Below are 27,942 nucleotides of genomic sequence, written 5' to 3' on the forward strand. Positions count from 1 at the left end.
TGGCCATGAAAAGCACGTGTGTGTGTGTGTGTGTGTGTGAGATTCCCACCCGACCCCCACCCCCAGCTCACAGAGAAAGGAGAGGGGGAGGAACACTGGGACAAGAAAAGGGAAAGGAAATAGGGGATTGACCTCACTCCACTGGCAGGTGAAGACCTGGATAGTCTTTGCAGGGGAAGGAGGGACACTTACTTGTGTGGTGGGAGGTGGCAGCACTTTCTCGAAGTTCTCTTGAAAGGCGTGAAGCTGATGACTGGTCTGGCCCAGTGCATCCTCCACCAGCTTCCTGAAGGCTGGATCAGAGATGTGGTGGTGGGGAAGCTAGGTGGGGACAGACACTGTCATCAGAGCCCTCCTTGGGAGAGAGGGCACAGGGAGACCCTGACAGCCACACTCCAGCCCTAGATGTGTTAGGATGGCCCTTTATGTCTTGGTCAGCTGTTGTTTTGGCCTGGCTACTGCCCCACCTTCCTTTAAGGAAGCGTCCTTCTCTGGGGGTCCAGCGGTATTGCCCCTCCTGGTGCCTGACCACAGGACTGGCTGTCATGGCATCCCTTTTCCTAAGCACTGTGATCGGTCAGGGAGTAGACAGTGGAGCAGAGCAAGGCCAATTGGAAACCACCCATCAGATTTTTTTTTTAATTTTTTAATTTATTTTTTACTTTTTCATTTTAATTTTATTTTTTACAGTAGGTCCTTGTTGGTTATCTATTTTAAATATAGCAGTGTGTACATGTCAATCCCTAACTCCCACTCCCATCAGATTTAGTACGTGAAGGCTGAGAATGAGAGGGTGACTCTTAGATTCTGAGATGTAAAGGTAAACGCTTAGAGCTGTTGGCAGCCACTCTCTCCAACTTTGCAGAAAAGGCCTGCTTGACAATAAAGCCAACCCAGAGAGGGAAACAGCCAGGAGATGGAGTGAAAGTCAGAGCTTCGACAACACTGACTGCAGCTAGGCAACACTGACTGCAGCTGGGCCCGAGGCTTGATCCCCTCCTTGGCCTCCCAGTTATACAGGTCTTTATGCCTGAGCTGGTTTGGAACCCGAGGAGCTCTGAATGATGGTGCATCCCGGGACCTTGGCCCTGTTGGTCATCTCCTGCATTCTCATCAGACAGCCTAGGAGTGACCAGGGCCCCACAGCTAACAGAGACATGTCCTCTCTGCTGGTCACCAAAATCACCACGCTTCATTCTAGCTCAGAGCCTTTCCCCTACCCCCAGGATGAAGACAGATTGAGGTTCTACCATGTGGGCCTTTCCCAGGCTCCACAGGACTGTCCAGGTGAATGGGCCATGCGACACACACAGGAAGCTGGCATCAATCATTGACAGGCCCTAAGATTCTGTATTACAGGATCAATCAAGAAATGTCCTCTTTCTGGGACTTCCCTGGCGGTCCAGAGTTTAAGACTCTGCTCCCAATGCAGGGGGCACAGGTTCGATCCCTGGTCGGGGAACTAAGACCCCGCATGCTACATGGCGCAGCCCCACCCCACCCCCCAAAAGAAAGAAAAAGAAAAAGAGAAATGCCCTCTTTCTGCTCTTATGAAGTTGACTTCCCCTGGACAGAAAACTAGAGGGTGAGAGAAGAATGAAAAGATCATCTAATCAAATTTACCCTCTGCCTTCAGGAAAGAGCAATGCTTCTTTTTGCAGATGGTTCAGGCTTAACTCAAAAAGAGTGTCTGAGACAGAACTCTGTACTAAATGCTGTGAGGGCCAAAAAGAAGAAAAGCTCAATGAGGGGAACCGGCTTCATCCATCAGGCCAGTAGGAGGCAGGCTCTGATAAGTGCTTAGCAGAAGCACATCCTAAGGGCTGCTGGGGTACAGAGGATGGGAAGGTGGGTTCTCCCACCTGGACGAGGGGGATTCTGAGAGCTTCATGGAGAGATTCATTCATTTGTCACATATCTGGGCAGGCCCCACCATAGGCCAGGCACTGCGAAAGGCATGGGGGCAACAGGGAGGGACATTCCAGGCTGAAGAAGGAGTTTGTGCAAAGGGACCGTGGTCACACTCAGAAGTGGTGCACTGGAAGTGGAGGCTGCAGATGCAGAGGGGGACTATGGGCTGTAAAGGTAGTGATGGGGGTGGGTGGCAAATTTTAGAGGAATTTTTATGCAACAGATTGGATGGGGAAAGCTGAGCTGGGGCACATGAAGCACAGGAGACAGCATGTGGTATGAGCAGTACTGAAATTTCTCCAGAGCTTAGATCCACAGGCCATTAAGCTCTGATGTTGATATCAGAGAGAGATTTCTTTCCTATACCAACCCAATCTTCAAAATTCTAAAATCAAAGTTTGCACTTGGAGATTTGTCTAAACCTCTTTGTGACCTATTTATGCTTTCAGCAGACAGCTCCTTTTACAGGCTGTCAGGCGCTATGGTTCAGAGCCCAGGCTCTGAAGTTGAACTGCCAGGATTCAAACTGAGCTATTAGCTGTGTGCCTTTGGGCAAGCTGCTTAACCTCTGTGCCCTGGCTTCCTTTTGAAATGAGAATAATAATAATACCTATTCTGTAGGGTTATTGTGAGGATTAAGTGAAACAATATATGGAAAGTGTTCCAAACAGATGTACCATAAGGGCTCACAAGGAGGCAGCTGCTAGAAGTAGTAACAGTGGCAGGAGCACAGCTTGAGACATTTACTCCTGACTGTGTAGAAAGGACCCTGTCTTCTCTGTTACCTACTTCTTTTTGTTTTGTTTTGTTTTGTTTTGTTTTGGCTGCATTTGGTCTCTGTTGCTGGGCACAGGCTTTCTCTAGTTGCGACGAGCTGGGGCTACTCTTCGCTGCAGTGTGCAGGCTTCTCATTGCGGTGGCTTCTCTTGTTGTGGAGCACGGGCTCCAAGCGCACAGGCTTCAGTAGTTGTGGCACGTGGGCTCAGCAGTTGTGGCTCACAGGCTCTAGAGCGCAGGCTCAGTAGTTGTGGCACACGGGCTTAGTTGCTCCGCGGCATGTGGTATCCTCCCGGACCAGGGCTTGAACCCGTGTCCCCTGCATTGGCAGGAAGATTCTTAACGACTGCACCATCAGGGAAGTCCCGTCTGTTACCTACTTCTAGTACACTCCAGGGAGTGGCCCCAAGGCCTGTATTTTCCCAGCAGAGTCTCCTGTGCTTCTGAGTCCCAGAGCCTGAGAGTGGCCTGGAGTCCCAGTTCCACCCTTGCTTTCATGATCTGACTCTATTAATGGAGGGAGAACAGGCATAAGAGAGATCCAGAAGGTCCCCACAACCTCCTCCTAAGCACCTGTTGGAAGGCCCAGACCAGCCCTGCAAACAGCTAGCTGAAGGGGCGACCAGGCCCTGCCTGGCTATACCCCAGGGGCACCCCAGTCCCAGAGGCCTTACCTGGGCCAAGCTGCCCTCTGCCCTCTGCAGCACTTGCTTTGCAAGGTCCCTCTGGAGGGTCACAAATGTGCACAGGATCTGGCCCAGCCACCGCACGGCCAGCTGCTTAAACTGTGGGAGCTCAGCCACTAGCAGGGAGTTGAGTGCCTCGTACATGTGCCGGGCCGCCTCTTCCTCATAGGTCATGCTGCCCACCTCCAACAGCTTCTCTTCCACCCTCTCAAAGTCCAGTAGTTTGTCCAGACGCTTCTTGATCAGATTCTGAGGGCCGGCCAAGGCTTTGGCCAGGCTGCACAATGGCTGCCACACCAGGGCTTCCAGCCGCTGCTTCTGTGGGGAGAGGTGAACTTGGGAGTTGAGGAAGGAGGTGGCAGAGGGCGGGGCACAGGGAGAAGGGGCTTTGGATGTGGCAGGACTGGGCTCCAGTCCCACCCTCACTGACCAGCTGTGACCTCTAGCACGACATCCAACCTTTCTGGGCCTCAATGTGCCCATCTGAAAAGTAGGGACAATGTATGTAACAAGCAGAGTGCCTAGCACAGAATAAGTATTCAATATATATGCCACTTCTTAATCCGGTTACTGTGCACAGATGTTGACAAATTTTGTATGGAATGGTGGTCAAAAGCATAGTTCTTGGGGCACAGATCCTTGCCATTGACCATCTGAATAACCTGGGAGGTCACCCTCTCTGAGCCTCAAGCTCTCATCTGCAGAATGGAGCTATTAATAGTATCTACCCTGTAAGCTGTGTTGTGAGGATTAAATGAGGGAAAGAATGTAGATTTAGCACAGTGCTTGGCAGATAACAAGGGTCAGTAAACGCTAGCTGGGGCTATTTTCATCAGGAAAATGCACTAATAATAATATCTGCCCTGCTGACTACCCAGGACTGTTATGGATGTGACAGTCGTGGAAAAGGCCTGGCTTCTAAATATTATTCTTATAGGCTCTGCCACCTGCCTAAAAAAAGAAAGGAGAAGTTCCGCTCACAAACTCAGGGAAGGCCTGGAGCTGCAGGTCTCTTGCCAGGTAACAGTACTGCACCACAGGCCCCCCAGGGATGTCCAGATCGTATTCCTGGGGCCGGAAGCGGAGGAAAGCCTAGACGGGGTCAAATGAGAGAGCCAATCATGTCCCGTCGTCACCATCTCACACCTGAATCCCCCTCCACCACAGACCGGAAGAAGTGCCCAGGCTGTCTGCACACCCTCCCTGTGACTGCACACAGCCTATTCTATCCTTGCACAACTTAGGTGATTAGAAAGTTCCTCCTTAGACTGAGCCAACATCTTTCTCCCTATTCAGTGCTGCCTCAACTTCACACATTTACATATCTCCTTTGTGATTTTTTTTGCCATGTCCATGTTCCTCGAGTTCTATTAATATTTTTCCTTAAACGAAATTGGGTCATTTGTAGAGACATGGATGGATCCAGAGACTGTCATACAGAGTGAAGTAAGTCAGAAAGAGAAAAACAAATATCGTATATTAACATATATGTGGAACCTAGAAAAATGGTACAGATGAACCAGTTTGCAGGGCAGAAACAGAGACACAGATGTAGAGAACAAACGTATGGACACCAAGGGGGGAAAGTGGTGGGGGTGCTGGTGTGATGAATTGGGAGATTGGGATTGACATGTATACGCTAATATGTATAAAATAGATAACTAATAAGAACCTGCTGTATAAAAAAATAAAATTAAATTAAAAAAAATTTTTTCCTTAAATCAACCTAGCATCCCTATTTAAATCAATGCATTAAAAAAAACCACCTTATGGGGAATTACCTGGTGGTTCAGTGGTTAGCACTTCGTGCTTTCACTGCCAAGGGCCTGGGTTCAATCCCTGGTCGGGAAACTAAGATCCTGCAAGCCACATGGCACGGCCAAAAAAAAAAAAAACCATCTTATGATATTCCCATAAAGGGAAAGCCAGTAATAATTGCCATAAATAAGCATGTAAGAATAACTGCTATAAAAACAATGCTATTAAGTTCTGTCTGGGCGTGATGGCCTGATGAAGGTTTCCAGCCGGAGACTTGTTCTGCCTGTTTATTTAAGACATGTCAGAAAAAGAGGCTTTTCCTGGACTCTGAGGATTAAAAGAGAGAGTCATTTTCTCACTGTGGGATTCCATGTCAACACTGTATCTGTCGTGTAAGTCCTGCATTTACGGAAATACAGCCTTAATGCTTCCAAATATCTGTTCTGCTCTGCAAAGCCAGATGTGTCTCTCATGGGCCTCTGGTTTCTCTCTTTCAGGGCCCCTCCATTCTTTCTCTGAGGGCCTTCCTCTTCTGCCTCACTGTGCTGTCCAGATCTTTCCTCTGGGGGGCCCAAGATGGAGCAGGAACAAGCAGGGAATGTGCCCCACAGTGAGGAACGTAGAACTACAACCTCCCTCCTTCTACATACTTCCAATAATGCTACCCCAAATCCTATTATCCAAAGAGCCTGTTATCGTCTGACTGAGCTGGTTTGTGCAAATGGACGTGATTGAGAACAAAACCATGCAAAAGGGACAGAGTGGATGGAATGAGTCAGCATCCATGACAAGAATGAAAGGGGAATTTTGGTGAAAGGAAAGTGATGTGCTGGATGGGAATGCAAACTAGTGCTCCTGTGGTCTGAATGTGGTTTGCAGAAATATATTTTCTTGGGCCCACATAACATTTAAATTCTTAGTTAATTAGCTGCTCACATGAACACATGGTGAGATTTCACCTAAAGGTCTGAATTTCCAGTTTTCTTCTTCCTTAAAATCAGAAGAACTGGCAGCACTGGGTCCACACTCCCGCACAGTAACAACTCCTGTGAGCCAAGGAATACCTCACCCCTTTCATTTTATCCATTCATGCATTTATTTGGTCATTCACACTCCAACTATTACTACATACTGAACTCTACCAAAAAAGTCTCATAAATAGACAATAGGCCTTATACACCTGCACACTTCAGTCAACAATATTACCTGCCTGGTCCCTTTGAGCACCTGTGTTTGTCACCCCTGCTCTCCCTCCGGAGGGCTCTGATTCCAGTGAATTCTGACCCTACCCAGTGAGAACACGGCCCCGCTGAGAACTCAATGAACTCAGAAGGTGCCCCAGTCAGATGACCTGTGGGCTGAGGAGTGCTTGCGAACGGCCCCTCTTCTGGCCTCCAGCCAGCAACTGTATGACCTCTTCCATTTGGTTCCTGAAGTTGGTGTCTTTGTCAGCTTGTTCAATGGGCCCTGCATGACTCCTGCCCAGGGATCCCAGCCCCGCCCCACCCTTCCCACTATTAACCACAGGATCCTCACCTCCAAATTATCCAGGTACGCAGCCACATTGTTCTTCAGCTCAGTCACACACAGCGACACCCAGTGGAAACTCTCTTCTAAGTCATCAAATTCCTTGTCTTCTGTCTGAGAGTAAAGTTATGCTTATGAGGGCCGAGAACATCCACATGGGGCCAGTGTACACCCATTTCCCAAGTCCTTACCAGGGACCACCTTTCCACAGACCCACCCCCCAGAGCCAGTTCCTCCAGCCCCAAAACTGAGTGGGACAGTTAGAGGCAGTAAGTGCAGCTTGCTGGTTCTGTATTCAGACAATGGAATCAGACACAAGAGCCCGTGAGTCCTGGTTCACTTGCTTCCTGGTTGTGTGAACTTAGACAAGTGTTCTACTCTCTTTGAGCCTGTTTCCTCATCTGCAATATGGGAACAGTATGAACTTACTTCATTGCGTGGATCCATTAATGCCTGGTTCAGAGTAAGTACTCAATCCACCTGAGCTGCTACTAGTACCTATTCAAGGCTGGTTCCTTGCCAAGACCCAGACATCTCCTATCTGTATCAAGAGACCCCAGAGAAAGAGCAGCACAAGATGCAGAGGAGAAAGCCCCACCCTGGCTCTCCAGAATCAAGTGGCGGCGCCTACTCTGCCTCGTCCTGGCTACGCATGCTGGAAGTTCACTCCCTCAGCCTCAGTTTCCTCATCTCCGAAAGGAGTCTAAGACCCCGCACTGCACAGTCTTGCCCGTTGGGATGGCTGGGATACCACCCTTCCTCCTGTCCGTGCTCACCTTGGGTACGAGCCCCGCCTCCTGCTTCAGCAGCTGGCCCAGCCGGGTGGTCTTCTTGGAAAGGGTGTGCATATTGATGCGGGCCAGTCGCTCCCGGAGGCTCAGATGCTCCACCTTGGTGTACTTGGAGGCTGCACCAACAGAAGAGAAGGAGGGCACAGGAACCAGAGCTGACCCGGGAAAGCAAGAGCCCCTGACATACCTGGCAAGGCATCTCTTGGGCCCTCTTCTCAAATGTCAGAGTCACATCCATAAGAATGCTGAATCTCGGAGGAAGAGCGCAGGGCTCAGAGCCCTCACTCTGATGTGAGCACCCTGACTGAAGAGCTTCCTGCCTGCTTGACTTCTTAGGCCTCAGTTTCCTCATCTGTAAATGAGGCTAGCCACCTCACAGGATTGCTAGGAGATCACATAAGATGACAGGTCTGGAGCAAATGACTTAAGCTCTCATTTTACCCAACTGTGAAATGGGGCTAACATTGCCAACCTCAGGGCTATCGTAAGGATCAAACAAGATAATGAGTGAAAAAAACATGTCATAGTTAGCCTTTAGTAAACATTAGCTAAATTATCATTACTATACGGTCTGAGTTGTGCAACTGAGTTTTTCATCTACTTGGGACACTGCTTCACTTTCCAGACCTTTCTGTTTTAACAACTTCAGAGGCAGCAACCTCCCCACTTTCTCCTCTTACCCTCACCTCTGATAAATACACAGCTCTTTGCCTCCCCAGTATTCATTTCTGCTTAGTATAGCAGACATGTGGTTTAGATAAGATTGATTCCACTTTAGTTGAAGGGGTGGGTGCTGACTGTTATAAGCCAATTCACATAATCCCCTCATCCCCTGCCACAGTGATAGGTTCAAAGAAGGGCACATAACCCAGGCTGAAGCCAATCAGTTCATGGCATTCCCCTAACCATGGCAACTGGTTCAGGGTGAGCATATGACTCAAATGAGTCCTATCAGAGTGAAACTCCAATTTAGTTTTTACAGCTAAGGGGAGAAAGGGCCCATCTTATCCTGGAGAATGTGGTGTGCAGATGTGAGTCTTAGGACAGCAATAGCCCTTTACTATTATGAGGGAGGCCAGCCTGAAAAGGAAGGTGACACATAGTAAAGGCCAGAGACAAGAGAATTGCAGGGAAATGATGCCAGCACCCTGATCAAACCCTACTTAAGCCCACATTACTTCTGGACTTGTGGGTTACATGAGCTACTATATTCCTTTTACTGGTGAAGCCAGTTTGAGATGAGTTTTTTGGAACTAGAAGCATTCTCACTCATGTATCGCCTAAATGCCCCCAGTCCTTACCCACTTCTTTGCGCCTCTTGTACTCATTGATGTTGGTGACCACGTCCTGGAGGGCAGAGGTAGCCCTCTGAAGGACAGGGTAGGCACTGGCATCAGGGAGTGTGTTCTCCAGAATTTTCTGCAGCAGCAATGGGTATTTGGTAATCCTCTGCAAAGGAATTACCAGCAAGAAACTGAGGCCTGAGGATCCAGCTTGAGGCCTGAGGGAGAAGGCTGGTGTTAGGTAGGTCAAGTCCACCCTTGGGGGCACCAAGGGGCCTGGGCTCTAGTCCCAGCTCTGCCATTTAACTCACTGTGTGATCTCAGGCAAGTCACCCTCCTTCTGTGGTCCTCAGTTTCCTCATCTGTAATCTGTGAGGTCTATATGTTAGATGGGTGCTTCTAGTTCTCACTTTACCTTTTTCTGGGCCTTGGTTCCCCATCTGTACTAAATTTAATGGTCAGTTCTCTGCCCTCAGCTTACTCAGTCTCTCAACAGCAGGCACAGCTGACTACTCTCTCTTTCTTGAAACACTTTCTTCTTTTGGCCCCAGAGACACTCTTCGTCCTGCTTCTCTCACCCCACAGGCCGCTCTCTTGGCCTCCTCTGCTGGCTTCTCTCCAATGCTGGAGTGCCTGGGGCCTCCTCTCCTCCTTCTCTCTCCACTCACTCTCTTACTGACCTCATTTAGTTCTATGGCTTTAAACACATCCCAAACCCATATCTCCACTTCCTACTTCTGTCCAGAGCTCCAGACACACACGGTCAACTGCCTACTTGAAATCTCCACTTGGATATGTCTCAAGCACAACTCCATCTGTTGGACATGCACAGAATATTTCACTTAATAAAATGGTTCTGCTGCTTTAAAAAAGAAAAGCTTTTAAAATCACAGGAACTTGGGAATTCCCAGGCAGTCCACTGCCGTGGGCCCACCCAGATTTGATCCCTGGTGGGGGAACTAAGATCCCGCAAGGTGTGCAGCATGGCCCACCCCCCAAAAAAAGTTTTTTAAAATTTAAATCATAGGAACTTAATGTTTAGAGATGTATTTAAGGGTAAAACGTCGTAATTATCTGTAATTTCATGTAAAGTGTATAGCATAAAATTAGATACAGCAAACAGCAGACATTAATACTTGTTAATTTCAGGTGGTGGGTGTGTGAGTGTTCATTACATTATTCTATTTTTCTATAAGTTTGAAATTTTTCATTTAAAAAAGTAAAATATAAAACAAAACACAGGAACTGATAGTGTCAAGGTCCCTTCCAGATGCACCATTTGATGCATAGATGATTATTGCTAGTCCCCTTCCTGATGATGTCTGGAAGTTGCAGAAAGAGTGCCCAAGTCAACAGCATCGGGGACAAGGCTCCAACAGTCTTTCCTTGATCATGACCAGTAGCCCTCAGACCCACCTTCTCAGAAACCCACAAGGTTTTCAAACCACAATGTCTAAGCATGCCTCCTCCACGAAGACTCACAAATGTTTCTCATGACTATTATCTGGCCTCCTCTCCACGGTACCCTTGCCTCTTGCTCTTCTTCCTATGGAAAAATCTCTAGATCGAATGTCCAGGAAAGATCAGCCACGAGGCTAGGAACAGACAGAGCAGGTGGGGGGCCCTCCATTAGTTGCAGGGGGTTGGGATGCAGGGGTGGGATTACCTGTCAGGACATGCCTATGCTGACCATCTGCTCTCACCAAGGGTTGCCTAGTGCTTGGCTGACTGTGGGCAGGAGAGGTGGAAACAGTCACCAGATATTTGCAAAACTCTGTCCTCTGGGCTTACTTTCCATGGGAAAGGGACAACTGTCACCTTACAAATCAGAGGTGACAGAGGGGAGGGGGGTCTTCAAAGAGATGATTACATCTCTTCTCCACAACCATCAAGGAGTAACTACAGAATTACAGCTGCCTCTTAATTTACAGCCTTTCTAAGGTAAGTTGAAGAAAACTCTTTATTCCGCCTTTCAGATAGGCAACAAAAATTGAAAGGCTCACCCAGAGTTGGGTGAGTATGGGGAAACCAGCCCTCTTACATTCTCTTGGTGGGAGTATCAGTTGGTGGGATCTTTTTACTTTATTTTATTTTTTAATTTTATTTATTCATTTTTGACTGCGTTGGGTCTTTGTTGCTGCACACAGGCTTTCTCTAGTTGCAGCGAGCGGGGGCTACTCTTCGTTGTAGTGCACAGGCTTCTCATTGCAGTGGCTTCTCTTGTTGCGGAGCACAGGCTCTAGGCACGCAGGCTCTAGAGTGCAGGCTCAGTAGCTACGGCGCACGGGCTTAGTTGCTCTGCGACACGTGGGATCTTCCCAGACCAGGGCTCGAACCTGTGTCCCCTGCATTGACAGGTGGATTCTTAACAACTGTGCCACCAGGGGAATCTCTGGTGGGATCTTTTTAGAGAGCAGTTTGGCAATTTGTGAAATGTACAAACCCTTTATTCCCTCAATCCTACTCTAGAAATCTACCCAGAAATATCAACTCAAGGACTTCCCTGGTGGCACAGTGGTTAAGAATCCGCCTGCCAATGCAGGGGACACAGGTTCGAGCCCTGGTCTGGGAAGATCCCACACGTCACGGAGCAACTAAGCCCGTGCGCAACAACTGCTGAGCCTGTGCTCTAGAGCCTGTGAGCCACAACTACTGAGCCCTCACACCACAACTACTGAAGTCCGTGCACCTAGAGCCCGTGCTCCGCAACAAGAGAAGCCACTGCACTGAGTAGCCCACGCACCGCAAGGAAGAGCAGCCCCCGCTCACTGCAACTAGAGAAAGCCCACGTACAGCAACAAAGACCCAACACAGCCAAAAATAAAATATAAAAAAAAGAAATATCAACTCAAGTGAGCATGGATAAAGGTAGAAGTTATTCAGCAACTCTATTTATGACAGTAAAATTTCGGAAACAATCCAAATATACACCAATAGGGAATGGTTAAATAGACCACAGACTATGAGCTACCCTAGGAAGGAACTCTATGCAGTCATTAAAAAGAACATGGTAGAGCAGTTCATATTGTCCTGAAAAGATATTTATTCATGGCCATGATTAAGTGAAAAAGCAAGTTCTAGAAAAGCATGTAGAGTAGGAGCCCCTTAAAATATTCAATCATTCATTCACTCATCCTATCTATCTATCCATCCATCTATCCATCCATCCAACAGCTAGATGTTCCCATGGAAAGTCTATTTCCTGTCTGTCTGTCTGTAAATATACAGAATAGAGTTCGGATGGAAAATGTTTACTAGGGGGAGGGATGGGGAAACGGAAGACCAAAGGGGAATGGACTTTTTACTTTATATACCTGTGTATTGTTTGAAATTTCTTTTTTCAATAACCACATGTTACTTTTAAATTTAAAACAAATTAAAAATGCCAGTAAAGGAAAACATGTCATCTACCTTTTCCAAACACTCTGCCTCAGTTGTAGAACTGCAGATGCTTTGTGCTGGACTGATCCACCTCTGTAAGCAGCCTCCTCGCCCTGAAAACTATGCCACTAGAACGGTCTCCCTAAGGCAGAGCTTCCTGCCGGCTACAAGGGCAAGCCTTGAGTCCCTTGGCCCCCAGGTGGGAAGCGCTGCCTTAAAAGACAGGATAAACTGGGAGTTCCCTGGTGGCCTAGTGGTTAGGATTCTGGGCTTTCACCGCCATGGCCCAGGTTCAATCCCTGGTTAGGGAACTGAGATTCCCACAAGCTGTGCAAAGACTCCACGCTTCCACTGCAGGGGGCGAGCGTTCCATCCCTGGTCAGGAAAGTTCCGCATGCCACACGGTGAGGCCAAAAACAAAGTGGGGGGCGGGGGGAAAGAGAGACAGGATAAACTAGACACCCCACCCACTCACCCATCCAAATAAAAAGTGGGAGGTGGCATATATTTTAGAATCACAAAGATCTAATTAGATGGTACCATCTATCTTACCTGGATGAGAAAGAACCATTTATGGCTGGTGTGATTCTAGCTGGCCAAACTCCAGAAGAGTCCCATGATCATCAGCACAAGAAAGGCAGGATTATTGTTTCAAGAGGGAAGGGATCAAAAGTTCTAGAGCAGCATGTATAGCAGGAGCCCCTCAAAAATTCATTCTTTCTACCTATCTATCTATCTATCTATCTATCCATCCATCCATCCATCCAGTGTCTACACTTTCCCATGGGAAGTCTATTTTCTGTCTGCCTGTAAATCTACAGAATAAAATTTGGATGACAGAAAGAATGTCATTCCTGCTGGAACATTAGACCAGAGCATTTTGTTGAGGGCATTTTTGAAACTTGTAGGCTCTGGTGTGCTGCAGGCATTTAGTTGGCAGGGACCCAGGGATGCAGGCTATCCTGCAAGGACAGTCCTGCATTATGGAGAATCTTTCTACATTTCATGTGCCCCTCTTCAACATTCAGAGACTGAATGAATGCCTTGCAATGGGCTGCGATGTCAATAACTGACATATTTTTGTGACACTTGGACTCCAACCTGTCACATATCTTAACGCTGGGAATTACCATGACACACCTTTTATAAATAAGACCGAGGTCATTTGCAGGAACATAATCCTTCCTCATTTCCTCTGCCTCCCAGTATGTAATGTTATCCCTACTTCAGTTACGTTATTTCCTTCTTTCTCTTATCATACACAAGGAAGTCAAGTTTGTTATCATTGCTCACTGTTATTGCAGGGTACACACATTCTCTGCTCTTTTCTTTTTCTGTACTTCTCGTACACAATGGCTTCTGACTCTTCTTTGCTTAAATCCAAGCTTATTTATTATAAGTGGGTACAAGAATCTGATTGCTTCATAATATTTTCTAGTGTAGTGTTACACAAGCATTTGCACACTGAAATACATATTACTTTATTAGAAATTATTTTCCTTTTATTTCTCCTTTAATTATAGTTAAGCCATTATATTGATTTTTTTCAGTTATGTATATAGGCAGGAGAATTTTCTTTTTCAGAATATAACTCAGGATAATAAATTTATTTAATGTTTGTTATAAAAAGGGGGCGTTGGGACCAACAGAGCTGAGAACCACAGTGTGGTCTCAGTGAAGCATAATCCTTGCCTAGCCAAGGTAACCAAAATTGCTGGGAATTTTTGCGTGTTACTTGCATGCAGTGAGTCTATGTCCTCATGAGCTGTTGTTATTACTCCCACTCCACATGTAGGGAAACAAGGTTCTGAGACACGAAATGGCTCTGCCAAGGTGAATAAGGGGCAGAGCCCGATCCGCTGCCAGGCAGCTTGGCGTCAAAGCCCATGAGAAAAGCCTGGACTTGCCTGGCTGAAAAAGACCTGAGTGCAGAAGACATGACAAACAGCAGCCTCTGTGCCAACCAGGGCCCCCCACATAGTGTTTCTAACATGTCTGAACTAGATGCCAATAGTTAACACTTGGGAGACTTACATCAAAGTTTCTGGTTTCTCTTGAAAGATCAGAGGATCTGGGCACAGTGGAATCACATTTCTACATGGCAACTGAGGGAGATGGTTTATAAAAAAAGGCTGCAATTATTTCACTCTCTGTAACAACACCCTTTGAATATGACTTTGAAGCTTCTCCCATCAAGAAATGGGGAATACTTCTCCACCCCTTGAGTCTGGCACAGCATGCCAATTCCAAGCCGAGATCTCAAAAGGCAGAGCTGAGTCTGCTGGTATGTCCCAGATACATAAGAGAGCCCAGCCAACATCAGGAAAGCTGACGCGCAGTTGATCACAGACACATGAGGGTGTTCAGCCAGGACTAGAAAAATCATTTACTGAGCCCAGCTAAACCACTAACATGCATAAGTGTGACCTAAATAAATGTTTGCTTTAAGCATATTTTGGGGATGATTTATACTTTAAACCACTATATTTGGGTCGGTTTGTTATATAGCAAAAGCTACTTGATACAGCAACAATCAGCCGAGGCTGGGCTGCAGCTGCACTCTATACAGGGTCTCTTGGCTCTGGTTTGCCACACTCTCCACTACTCCCTTTTGTCCCACATCTGGCATCTTGCTTTCCTCATTGCTCACTCCTGTAGAAATGTGTTTAGTGACCCTTGCAAAAGCCTAAGTTTGTAAGTTCCATGAAGGGATCAAAGGAAGCAAAGGAGAAAATGAATGTAGGTTTTTTTGAAGGCTGGGATGGGTTAGGACATGGGTACTTCAAAAGGAGGCTTCAGGGAGTAGAGGGGTAAGGATAAGATAAGGAAGAGAAGGAGGAGAGGTAGCAGGAGGCTCCACATGAGATAATGTAAACTTCAAAGCCCTAAACCTACACTGTCTTTCTCTTGGGTATAAAGGAAATGTCTAAGTTAGATGAAATAACAATAATAACTTCTGTTCCTCCTACTCTACTCTGCTTTCCAGAGGATGACCTTCATCTATCTTCATTTGATGAGCCTGTCCTTGGGAAGATATAAGCCTTTTCAAAACAGAAAAGAAGCAGAAAAATTCACAGGCAAGGAAATACAAATACCTCTTAAATATATAGAAAGATATCAAGGGACTTCCCTGGCGGTCCAGTGGTTATGACTCCACGCTTCCAATGCAGGGAATGCGGGTTCAACCCCTGGTCAGGGAACTAGGATCCCACATGCTGTGGGGCAACTGAGCCTACGCGTCACAACTAGAAAGGCCGAGTGACACAACAAGAGAGCCTGCGTGCCACAACTACAGAGCCCACGCGCTCTGGAGCCCACCCGCCACAACTACAGAGAAGCCCGCGCGCCGCGACGAAGAGCCCATGCACTGCAACAAAAGATCTGGCATGCCATAACTAAGACCCAACACAGCCAAAAAATAAATAAATATTAAAAAAAAGGATGATCAACTTTTTTTTTAACATCTTTATTGGAATATAATTGCTTTACAATGGTGTTAGTTTCTGCTTTATAACAAAGTGAATCAGTTATACATATACATATGTTCCCATACCTCTTCCCTCTCCTGGAGATAAATGCACAGTGAAACATTACTGAGATGCCATTTTTCACCTATCAGTGGTAAATACTCTAAAGTTTAACAACACACTGCTGGTAACGCTGTGGAGAAACACCCTCATATGCTGCTCATGGGAACATCAATTGGTATAACCTTTACAGAGGGCAATTTTGCAATATTGTCAAAATTATCAATACATACTTCCTTTGACCTAGCAATTCCACATCTGGAAATTTAACTTACAGATATACTTGCACCTCAGTAAAATAACATATGTTTGTGAATAATCACTGTAGCACTGCCTGTAATATGAAAAGAATAGAAACAAACCAATGTTCATCAACAGAGACCAGTTAAATAAACTGCAGAACAGCCACAGAGTAGAAGAATACGTGGCCGTCCAGAGGATCATACATGTATATACTGAAGTGGAAAGACCTCCAAGATATAATGTAAGGGAAAAAAAAATTACAAACTTTCATTAAAAAGATGGGGGAAAATAAGAGTATATATTTGTATTTGCTTGTATAGCATACAGGAACTCTGCTAAGATCCATAAGTAATTTAAAAGTGGTTACCTTAACTTTGTGGATAGGAGCAGTAATTGGGTGGATAAAAGGACAGGGTTGGAAAGGTCTTTTTACTGTGTAAATTCAGATGTTTTAAAGCTTTTGAAACATGCAACTGTTACCCGTTCAAAATTTTAATTAAAAAAATTTTTTTTCTACATATCTCTACCTGGAGCTCCCACTCACTGGTGCCAGCTCTGGGCTGCGAGGCCACCCAGAGCAGTTCTGATCCTTTTCCATGGGGCAAGACTCTAGCCATCTGTCGAGAGGTCCCCCCAGGTGATACAAACCTGTTTCCTGCCACTGCGGCTTACACCACATGGTTCCCACCATCTCACTGCCCTCCCCATGGGAGTCACGAGTGCTGTTCACCAAATGTTTCTGCTTTTCCACCTCTGAACACATGGCTGGATGGCAGGCCCTGGTCTCCTGGTAGCTGGACGAAGCCATGTGATAAGTTCTGGCCCATGAATTTTGAGAAGCAACGAATATCACTTCTGGACTAACAGCATTTAGTTACCAGTGTAGGAACCCCGAGCACGGTTTTCCTTTGCCAAGTTACTGGCAATATTCCAGACAGTAGTTGCTGTCAGCCTGAGTCTCAACATGAAGAGCCCCAAGTTAACCTGCAGTGGAGCATAAGGAAGGTAGAAACCTTGTTGGTTGAAGCCACTGAAAGAGTTGGGAGTTGTTTGTCTCTGCAGCATAGCCTAGCCTAGTCTGACTGGGACACTCCTGAAGCAGTGTGAGCAGCACCAAGCAGGGATGAGACTTTAACAGCCTCTGACCTCGGGGTCCATAAGGGTCATTATACTCACAGCACTGCCTCAATGGTGTCCTGGATCTCCCGCTGCAGCCGTGGCTCCATCCGGTAGGCCTCCACCAGCAGCAAGGCCTGTTCATAGCTGGCACAGTACACTTTATAGACTTGCTCCAACTCCTCTTGGAATTCCAGGAATAAGTTGCCTGACAGTGAAAAGCAACAAGGAGTTCTCAAAAGCATGTCTGCATGTCCTCTTGCTTAGGACAGAGAGGCGGTGAGTGACACAGCTAAGCATTCCAGCTCTGGAGTGAGACTGCCAGGCTTAACCAGCGTTGGTGCCTTGGGCAAGTCACCTCATTTTCCTGAGCTTCTATTTTTTTCATCTCACTTTCAAAAGGCTGCTGTAGGATTAAGTAATAGAATGATGTAGAGCTCAGACTGGTACGCTGTCTATATTTAATAAATGGTAGCTACAATTAGAGCAAAAATATTGATAATTCTCATATTTGGACAGTGCTTTATAGTTTACAAAACACACTCATGTTATATCTTTACAATTACTATGTGTGGCAAGTACAACTCCAAATGCTCTGTTTATAAAGAATCCCTACAGCACAGCATGGATAGTCACAAACGTGGGCTTTGGAGTCAGAGAGAAGTAAGGCCAGATCTCCAGCCAACCCTTTCCCAGTAGCGTAATTTAGGGCGAGTATTTGATCCCTCTAACCCTCCATATTTTCACCTATAGACTGGAATAAAAATAGTGCTCACCTCCAAATGTTCATTGCGAGGATTAAATCAAATAACGCATGTAAAACACCTGACACAAACTTCACTCACCAAAAATTTACCAACTGTTTATTTACTGACTATGTGCCAGGCACTCTTCTAAGTTCTGTGAACAAAACAATGACCCTGCCTCATGGAGCTGATATTCTAGTGGTGAAGACAGACAATAAATAAATATATTACATATGCCAGGTAGTGGTGAGTACCATAAATCTAAACAAAGCCAGATAAAGAGTTAGAGAGTGGTAGGAGATCTATTTAGGAAAGACCTCCATAAAGACGTGGATGTTTATCAGAGACCAAAAGAACCCAGCCCTGCAGAAATAGACACAGATGTAGAGAACAAATGTATGGACACCAAGGGGGGAAAGTGATTCAAAAAAAAAAAGAACCCACCCCTAGGAATGTCTGGGGGAAGAGCAGCACCAGGCTTAGGGAAGGACAAATGCAAAGACCTGAAGGCAAGTGACCACTTGACAGGTGGGTGACACAAGAAGGCAGGTGTGGCTGGAACACAATGAGCAAGGGCACAAAGTAGAGAAAATAAACAGGAAACTGAAGCCAGATCATGTAGGGCCTTAAAGTAAGTAAGGTGTAGTAAGGTGTTTGGATTTTATTCTTATGGTGGCAGAAAGCAAATGGAGGGTTTTGAGCAGGGGTGACATGATCTGGTTTCTGTTTGAAAAGGATCATTCCCATGCTCAATTTCAGCAGCACATACATTAAAGGTAGAATAACACAGGACAGATTAGCATGGCCCCTGCACATGAATGACATGCAAATTTGTGAAGTGTTCTATATTTTAAAATCAGAAACTTATGAGAGTGATTATTTTTAAGGGGAGATAGAACAGGGTGGAAAGAACAGGGAATGGGTCAGGGAAGTAGGGATGAGAGGGGAGCAATGCTTCGCTGAATATACCTTTCTATATAGCTCAGATCTTGGAACCATGGTAATGTTTCACATACTCCCAAAATAAATATATAATTAAGACCAACCAGGATGTGGAGGGGGAACCTCAAATAGAATACAAACAATAAGGAATGAACCTAATTCTATTACAAATGAATAGCATAACCACACTGAAGGGTGTAGGAAGAAATTAACGTAACTATTTTTCACAAAGGCACAGGTTAGTAATGCTGATTATAACATAATAAAAAAATATTTTACGTGTCTACTAACTTCGAACAAATAAGTAAATACACTGAAGATAATGGCAGTCATTTCTACCTGTCACAGAAAGATGCTACAAATAAGAAAAGGCAAAAGACTAGAAAGAACCCTGAGGTGCTGGACTGGAATTGGAGGTTATCAGTAGGAACTCATGGTTTTAAATATTTTAAATATATAAATACAGATGGATAGATACAGAAGGAAATGTAGATATGTGTACATGCATGTGTTGGTATATATACATATATTTCCTAACTCTGTCAGCTAAGAGGGCCTAGAAACAATGACACCCCAGGAGCAATGAGCACACCTAGATCTTAGAACCTGGTGTCTAAATACCATTCTCCAAAGGTAGGAACCAAGGCTCCTAGGAAAAAAGCTGATTCCAAGGATGAGGCAGGGAAAATACAAGATGAGCCTAGAACATCTTGTGGGGTCAGAAAGTAAGAAAGTGCTCACAAATTGTTGGAGACATACTGAAAGGACACAGGTGCCAACTTGAAAGAGTTCCCTATGGCCAAAGCTGGTAAAATTTGAGCAAGAAAATGAATATTAATAGTACTGGATTCTGACTCATGGAATAAAGTAAATATCCATGAGTTTATACTTATATAAATAGTTGAATAAAGAAATGAATGGGTGAGGGACTTCCCTGATGGCGCAGTGGTTAATCTGCCTGCCAATGCAGGGGACACGGGTTAGATCCCTGGTCTGGGAAGATCCCACATGCCACGAAGCAACTAAGCCTGTGCACCGCAACTACTGAGCCTGTGCTCTAGAGCCCACATGCCACAACTACTGAAGCCCGAGCGCCTAGAGCCTGTGCTCCGCAACAAGAGAAAGCCACTGCAATGAGAAGCCCACATACCGCAACAAAGAGTAGCCCCCACTCGCTGCAACTAGAGAAAGCCTGTGCGCAGCAACGAAGACCCAATGCAGCCAAAAATAAATAAATAACTAAAATTAATTTATTAAAAAAAAAAAAAAAGAAATGAATGGGTGGGACGTCCCTAGTGGTCCAGGAGTTAAGAATCTACCTTCCAAAAAAAAAAAAAGAATCTACCTTCCAATGCAGGGGATGCGGGTTCAATCCTTGGTTGGGGAACTAAGATCCCCCATGTTGCGGGGCAACTAAGCCCGTGTGTCACAACTAGAGAGCCTGCGTGCCACAACTAGAGAGAAGCCTGCCGCAACAAAGAGCCCACGCACCACAACAAAGACCCAGCATAGAAAAATAAAAAGCTGGCAAAATTTGAATAAGTTCTGTAGAGTTAATAGTATTGCACTGATGTTAATTTCCTCATTTTAATAATTGCACTATGGATATGTAAGATGTAAAAATTAGGGGAAGCTGGAAGAAGGGTATATAGGAGCTCTCTGTATTATTTTTGTAACTTTTCTATAAGTCTAAAATTATTTCAAGATAAAAAGTGTAAAAAGAACCTTGAAGACATCATGCTAAGTGAAATAAACCAGTTACAAAAATACATATACTATATGATTCCATTTATATGAGGTACCTAGAGTAGTCAAATTCAGAGAGACAGAGGGTAGAATAGTGGCCACCAGGGGCTGGTCATCAGTTTAGGATGAGGAAAAAGTTCTAGACATGAACAGTGGTGATGGTGGAACAACAATGTGACTGTACTTAATGTCACTAAACTATACACTTAAAAATGGTTAAAATGGTAAATTTTATATGTTATATATATTTTACTACAACAAAAAAGAAACTTTAAATAAAAGACTTTTTAAAACACTGCACATGGACTTCCCTGGTGGAGCAATGGTTAAGAATCCGCTTGCCAGTGCAGGGGACATGGGTTCGAGCCCTGGTCTGGGAAGACCCCACTTGCCACAGAGCAACGAAGCCTGTGCGCCACTACTACTGAGCTGGCGCTCTAGAGCCTGAGAGCCACAACTACTGAGCCCGTGTGCCACAACTACTGAAGCCCATGTGCCGGGGGGGTCTGTGCTCCACAGCAAGAGAAGCAATGAGAAGCCCGCGCACCGCAACGAAGAGTAGTTCTCACTCGCCGCAACTAGAGAAAGCCAGTGCGCAGCAATGAAGACCCAACGCAGCCAAAAATAAATAAATGAATAAATAAATTTATTAAAAAAAAACAAAACCCTGCATGCTAATGTTATAACTGCTATATTCATAACTGCCAAAGCCTGGAAGCAACCAACTTGTCCTTCAGTAGGTGAATGGATAAATAAACTGCACTATATCCATACAATGGAGTATGATTCAGTGATAAAAATGAAATGAGATATCAAGCCAGGAAAAGACACGGAGAAACCTTAAATGCATATTACTAGATGAAAGAAGCAACTCTGAAAAGGCTACATACTGTATGATTCCAGCAATATGACATTCTGGAAAAGGCAAAACTATGGAGACAGTAAAAAGAGCAGTGGTTTCCAGGGGTTGGGGTTGGGGGAGGGATGAACAGGCAGAGCACAGAGGATTTTTAGATAAGGGAAACTATGTATGAAACTGTAATGGTGGCGTCATACATTATACATTATTCTAAACCCACAGAACTGAACAACACACAGAGTGAACCCCAATGTACACTATGGACTTTAGTCAATAATAATATATCAATATTCGTTCGTCAGTTATAATAAATGTACCACACTAAGGCAAGGTGTTAATAATAAGGGGAACTGTGTGGGGGGAGGGGTACATGGGAGCTTTCTGTACTTTCTACTTAATTTTCTTTTTTTTACAGATTTAATTTTATTTATTTTTGGCTGCATTGGGTCTTCACTGCTGCATGTGGGCTTCCTCTAGTTGTGGCGAGTGGGGGCTACTCTTCATTGCGGTGTGCAGGCTTCTCATTGCAGTGGCTTCTCTTGTTGCGGAGCATGGGCTCTAGGCATACAGGCTTCAGCAGTTGTGGCACACAGGCTCAGTAGTTGTGACACATGGCCTTAGTTGCTCTACGGCATGTGGGACCTTCCCAGACCAGGGATCGAACCCACGTCCCCTGCATTGGCAGGCAGATTCTTTTTTTTTTTTTTTTTTTTTTTTTTGGCAGGCAGATTCTTATCCACTGCGTCACCAAGGAAGTCCCTACTTATTTTTTCTTTTTGTTTTTTTTTGCTTTTGTTTTGTTTTGTTTTTTTGTCCATGCTGTGCACCTTGTGGGATCCTAGCTCCCCGACCTGGGATCAAACCTCTGCCCTGCAATGGAAGTGCAGAGTCCTAACCACTGGGAATTCCCTCTAATTAATTTTTCTGTAAATCTAAAAGTGCTCTAAAAAATAAAGTCTATTAGAGCTATACTATGCTGAGACTAAACCAGAAGTCAAAATGGAAATAGGAATAGCTATTAGATGGCTACTAAAAATACCCAGGCAAGAGTATTTGGTTGTCTATCTCGGGGAAAGTGGTGAGGGCGAAGAGAAATGTATTAGTCACAAAAGGGCAAGTAAGCCACGGACCACGGGAAGCCCAGGTGACCCTACTGCTTGCTAATGCTGTGCACTGTACCCGTGAAATACAACAGTCTCCCCCTTGAGACACATCAGATGATACCTAGACTAGCGTCGTCCAGCTCTCAGCAAAGGCTCCCACAGCAAGACTCCCACCCCAGGAACGAAACCCTCTCCCCAGTGCTGGTCAAGCCAATCCTCAGAGAGAACTCTCTCAGGAGAAGCCCCCAGAACAAGGGAGAACATGACCAGGAAAGATTACCTGAAATTGCAGCTAGGGAGAATGTGTATGATAGGGAGATCAGCCAGCTGCAGAGATGATCCCACTAAGAGATAGCTTGGGCGTAGCCCTAAAACCTAGGGCAGTTCCCATATTCTTCATTACTAGGGTGATTCTGCAGGAATGCAACTAATGCCAAAGAAACCTTACCATACCAGTACATGGCCACAGGCAGGGGTCACTTCAGTAACTGAAGGGTGGAGGAAGGCAAACTCCCCTAGAGCAGAGAGCAGAGCTGTCCAACGGGCAGGAATGCTTGGGGCACCAAAGACTTATCTCCTCTCCTCTTGTCCTTCCTTAGTCACAGATTGGAAAGAAGTCACAGCAACAAAGAGTTACTCCCAGTATCAAAACGGTACTCTACCTCTAGTTGGGAGAAATGAGAAAGGGAGGTAGGAAGGCCAAGAGCTGGGGCTGTAGTCTGAAAGAGCTGTTCAAATCATGACTCAGCCTGGTCAAGCTGTGTGACCTTAGGAAAGTTAATTAACCTCTCTGAGTCTCGGGTTTTCCTTTAGTAAAATGGGGATAATAATAATAATAATCAACAAGTAACAGTGTCATGAGAATAAAAAGGGCTACTACATGTTAGGTACCCACAGTCATGGTTGGCACAGAAATGGGTACTATTTTCATGCAGAAGGCATGAAACTGAAGCTCAGAGACATGAAGGAGCTGTGGGTGGCAGAACCTTGTGAGTCAGACTCCAAGGCCCCTGCTCTAAACCACTCAACCTGCAAGCCACGGCCACAGATGGCTACTGGGCACCTGAAATATGGAGAATCCCAACTGAGATGTGCTGTCAGTGTAAAAGACACCAGATTGCAAAGACTGTACCAAAAAAAAAGTAAAATGTATCATGAATAAGTTTTATATTGATTACATGTTGAAATATTATTTTGGATACATTGGGTTAAACGAGATATATCATTAAAAGTAATTTTACCTGCTTTAGTTTTTTTAATGTAGCTACTCAAAAACTTTAAATTTGGCTCACACTACATTTCTTTTAGACAACACTGGACTACAGCATGATGCCTTCCCATGATAGGACCCTGTGTGGGAACTCCTGTGAACATCTGCATCGTGTTTGGAATCATTTATAAGAACACAGAACCTGACTCGCTTGGGAGGTTCACGCCCAAGGTCCAAAAATCTTTTAAAATGCTGGTGCTGGGACTTCCATGGTGGCACAGTGGTTAAGAATCCGCCTGCCAACGCAGGGGACACAGGTTCGAGCCCCGGTCCGTGAAGATCCCACATGCCGCGGAGCAACGCAGCCTGTGCACCACAACTACTGAGCTTGCGCCCTAGAGCCCGTGAGCCACAACTACTGAGCCCACGTGCCACAACTACTGAAGCCCGCATGCCTAGAGCCCGTGCTGTGCAACAAGAGAAGACACAGCAATGAGAAGCCCACGCACCTCAACGAAGAGTAGCCCCCGCTCACTGCAACTAGAGAAAGCCCGTGCGCAGAAATGAAGACCCAACGCAGCCAAATAAATAAATAAATAAATTTAAAATGCCGTGGCTATGGAATTGGGAAAAGGGCCTTCCTTGCATAGCAGGGCCTGGGGGCTGAGAGGGGAATAGAGAGAACTGGTAGGAGCCAGCTCAGCCTTGATTAGGCACAAAGTTGAACCTAGGAGAAGAAAAGCTATGTGGATTCTTTGCGCCTCTTTTTGGCTAACAACAAGAGGCAGAGGATGAGGAGGCTATTTTCTGTAGATTCAGTAAAGGCCAGGGAATAGGTCTGCCAAATTAGGGAGGGGGGGATACAAGATGCTCGGTTAAATTTGAATTTCAGATAAATAATGAAGAATATTTTACTATAAGTATGTCCCAAATGTCCCGTGGGATATACTTATACTAAAACATTATTCATTGCTTATGTAAAATTCAAATATAATTGAGCATCCTGTATTTTATGTGGCAACTCCACCAGGGAAGTAGTGAAGGCAGGGAATGGAGATATTACCAGGTACGCTCAGAAGACAAAGCAGCACCTTGACTTTGCAGATCAAGCAGGAAGGCAGAGATGGATAAGTGAGGACCCTTAACAAGGAATTAGTGGACCCTAGAACCCATAGCAACAGAAGATGCTAACCTCAGAGTCCCCAGAACCTTGGATTGTCTTCAACCTGAGGTTATAACAATTTCCACTCAAATAAGTGGTAATTATTAACAGAAATAAGGATAAAATGATAAAAGGTAAGAATATCTACCCAGATACTTAAAAAAAATCTTGTTCCTTAATTTTGCATTTAAATATTCCTCTATTTAAAAGAAATAGTCACTCTTTCACATTGCTGTTTTAATGAAGAATCATAATTTTAGGAGAATAGTAAACACACTATACACAGGCTTCAATCCCACTCTCTACTGCATGGAAGCTGTTCAGTGCAGTAGTTGAGAGCACTGGCTCCAGAGGCCACCTGCCGCAATGCACATCCTCCTGGCTCTGACACTAGTTGGATGACCTTAAGCAGGTTACTTCCTCTCTCTGTGCCTCAGTTTCTTCAACTGGGAAATGAGATGACAGCAACTACTGTTCAGGGTTCTTGTGAGGATTAAATGAGTTAATACATGTACATCAGAAGAGTGCTGGTCATTTAATGAACACTCAGAAAGTTGGCTTTTTCAAAATGTGTATATTTGTTATTTTTAATCCCCACCATCATCATTCATGTCTAAGAAAGGGTAGAAGATTGGGGGTGTAAAGATCAGCGTGACTTGGGTGGATGCCCCCACCTCATCCTCTTTTCTGCCTAACACCATTCACCCTTGTCCCCTGACTCCACTTGAAAACCCTTGACCACAGAAATTTTGTCAAGCAGATGCGAAGAGACTGCAGAAGACAGGGATGAGGTTTATACCCACTTGTCCCTCCTTCTTTATGTCTGGTCATCCTAACCATTTCAGAATTAGGAGTCTACCTTCATCTCTCACCTAGGTGGAGGTAAAGCCACCAGCTGGTCTCGCTACTTCCACTCTTGCTACCCTCTCACAATCCATTGTCCACAGCTACCAAGGGGATCTTTGAAAAACAAATCTCATATCACTTCCCTGCTCAAAACTGTCCAATGACTTCTCATCACATGTAGAATAAAATCCACACTACTTACCAAGACCTAGAACACCCTGCAGGATCTGGTCCTTCTCTGCCTCTGCTATCTTATCTCCTAATACTCTCCCCTCACTCATTCCCCTGGAGCCACACCAGGCTTCTTTCTGCCTGTCCTTCAAAATTCCCAGGCTCACCCCTGCCTCAGGGCCTTTGCATAGCTCTTCTCTCTACTCTCCCTCCAGATCTTCTCATAGCTGGCTCCTCCCTAACAGCTCTCAGTTCAAGTGTCCTCTCCTCAGGAGGGCTTCTCTTTTCTCAAACGTTACTAAAATTGTAATTCTTTAAATTACAAATTACTACTTAAAATTCTCCTGTTTATCTGTGTGTCATCTGTCTCTCTCGCTAACTTGTTAACCCATGAGAACAGAAGATTGGACCCTCTGGTTGATGCTGTGACCCCAACACACAGCACAGTGGCTGGCACACTGCAGGGGCTCAGTAAATAACTGTTGAATGAATGAATGTGAAAGAATCCCAGAAGAAAGTCTCAGCCACTCCACTAACCAATTTTGTGTCCATTAGGATGTTCTCCCTGTCTCTAGGCCTCAGTCTCTTCATCTGTAGTGATGGGGTTGGATTGGATGTTATTTGAGGGTCCTGCCAGCTCTGACATGCTATATTTCAGGGATCCCCAAAACAGCCTCTCATTGAGCTGCATTTCCCTGGAATGCTGGAGAAAATACAGCAATGATCACATGCTGAGACCAATTCCTCAGGAATCTCAGGCTGCTAACTGCCTGGTATTTTGCTTACCAATCAGCTGCACTTGTTCCTCTTCCCTGGCGGCTGTCTCCTGCAGATCATGAAGCAATTTGCTGTTCACCTTGATGATATCATCGATATTTGAGAACAGGACATCCAGATCTCCCTGCGGCAGCTGGAAGGAACAAAGGCACCATGGGAGGTCGCTTAGGAGTTCAGTAGAGTGACTTTTTTTGGAGGCTTTGGACAGTAGTCTGGAACAGTCACATCATTGGGGTTCCACCACTCTTGGGAAGACTGTCCCAGTGGAATGTTTGCAAGGACTTTGAAATTTTATAATTAGGTATTTTCATTACTCTACAAGAAGAGAGAGAGAGACGAAGTGCTCAGCATGAAAGGAAAGCTGAACTGTATTATCCTAGGTCTGCTGCCAACTATAATTTTTCTTCTCTCATTTTCCCCATCTGTCATATAAGTGTGGGAAGTTGGACTTCTTTCCAGCTCTGACATACTTGGCACCTACCACCATTACCTTGAGATATATTCTGAACTCCATTCCCTATGAACTAAGCTATCCCACTGTTAAAAAGGATGCAGGACATCTATATATGTGCATGAACATATATAGGATATATATAGAGATAGACGTCCTGGATGCACAATCAAGTGGGAAAAGCTAACTGTAGAAGAATAGAGTATGCTCTTATTTTTACTAAAATAAGTAACAGGGAATTCCCTGGCAGTCCAGCGGTTAAGACTCAGGCTGTCTTAACCCCGACACTGCTGTGGACCCAGGTTCGATCCCTGGTCAGGGAACTAAGATCCCACAAGCCGTCTGGTGCAGCCAAAAACAAACAAACAAAAAATAAAATAAGTAACAATCTATATCTGTTTGTGTAATGCCTACAGAGAAAAATCCCAATTTCTAGAGGGTGAAATATGAGAGGGCTTTCACCTTCTACATTATCTATTTGATTATTTCATTCATTCAATAAACACTAGTTGAAGTCCACTGTTTACGTGTCAAGAACTGGGATACATTGAACTAAACAGCCTTTCCCCTTATGTACCTTACATGCTAGGGGATGCTTGACATTTTAGAGAGACAGCCTGTGTTATTTCTGAAATCAGGGGGGAAAAAGATGTAAAAAATTAACACTAAAATAGAAACCCATCATAATGATAACTTTTCCATGTTACCACCCTCCAAATGAGACAATTAGAAATAGGTCACTTAAAAGAATCTGTTCTAAACTTAATAAAGGGCTATTTTATCCATTAGTTCACTTAATTCTCTGAGGTGATTACTCTGTCCATTTAGCAGATGAATATACTAAGGCTCCAAGGTGTTAAAAGCCTTGCTGAAGGTTGCAGGGCCAGTAAGTGGAAGTACCGGGGCTTACGTCCAGGTGACTTCACATC

At 45.1% G+C, this 27,942-nt stretch overlaps 1 protein-coding gene and 1 non-coding gene across 4 annotated transcripts in view; one reads left to right on the forward strand and one right to left on the reverse strand.

The window, feature by feature from the left end:
* ARHGEF37 (Rho guanine nucleotide exchange factor 37) overlaps positions 1-27,942 on the reverse strand; it is a 75,116-nt gene that overhangs the window by 8,028 nt on the left and 39,146 nt on the right. For all 3 annotated transcript variants that reach the window (XM_024738278.1, XM_024738279.1, XM_024738280.1), the window contains 8 exons: positions 26,572-26,695; positions 17,061-17,208; positions 8,752-8,951; positions 7,436-7,566; positions 6,669-6,773; positions 4,356-4,466; positions 3,363-3,692; positions 193-321 (listed from right to left, as the gene is read on the reverse strand). In XM_024738278.1, the coding sequence (XP_024594046.1) occupies positions 193-321; positions 3,363-3,692; positions 4,356-4,466; positions 6,669-6,773; positions 7,436-7,566; positions 8,752-8,951; positions 17,061-17,208; positions 26,572-26,695 (1,278 nt within the window). The remainder of the gene's footprint in view (positions 1-192; positions 322-3,362; positions 3,693-4,355; positions 4,467-6,668; positions 6,774-7,435; positions 7,567-8,751; positions 8,952-17,060; positions 17,209-26,571; positions 26,696-27,942) is intronic.
* Positions 18,492-18,599, forward strand: LOC112395214 (U6 spliceosomal RNA). Its single transcript, XR_003002324.1, has one exon. It is a non-coding gene; the product is annotated as a U6 spliceosomal RNA (small nuclear RNA).

Source organism: Neophocaena asiaeorientalis, unplaced genomic scaffold (assembly GCF_003031525.2).
Source record: "Neophocaena asiaeorientalis asiaeorientalis breed wild unplaced genomic scaffold, Neophocaena_asiaeorientalis_V1.1 scaffold404, whole genome shotgun sequence".
NCBI classification, from domain to species: Eukaryota; Metazoa; Chordata; class Mammalia; order Artiodactyla; family Phocoenidae; genus Neophocaena; species Neophocaena asiaeorientalis.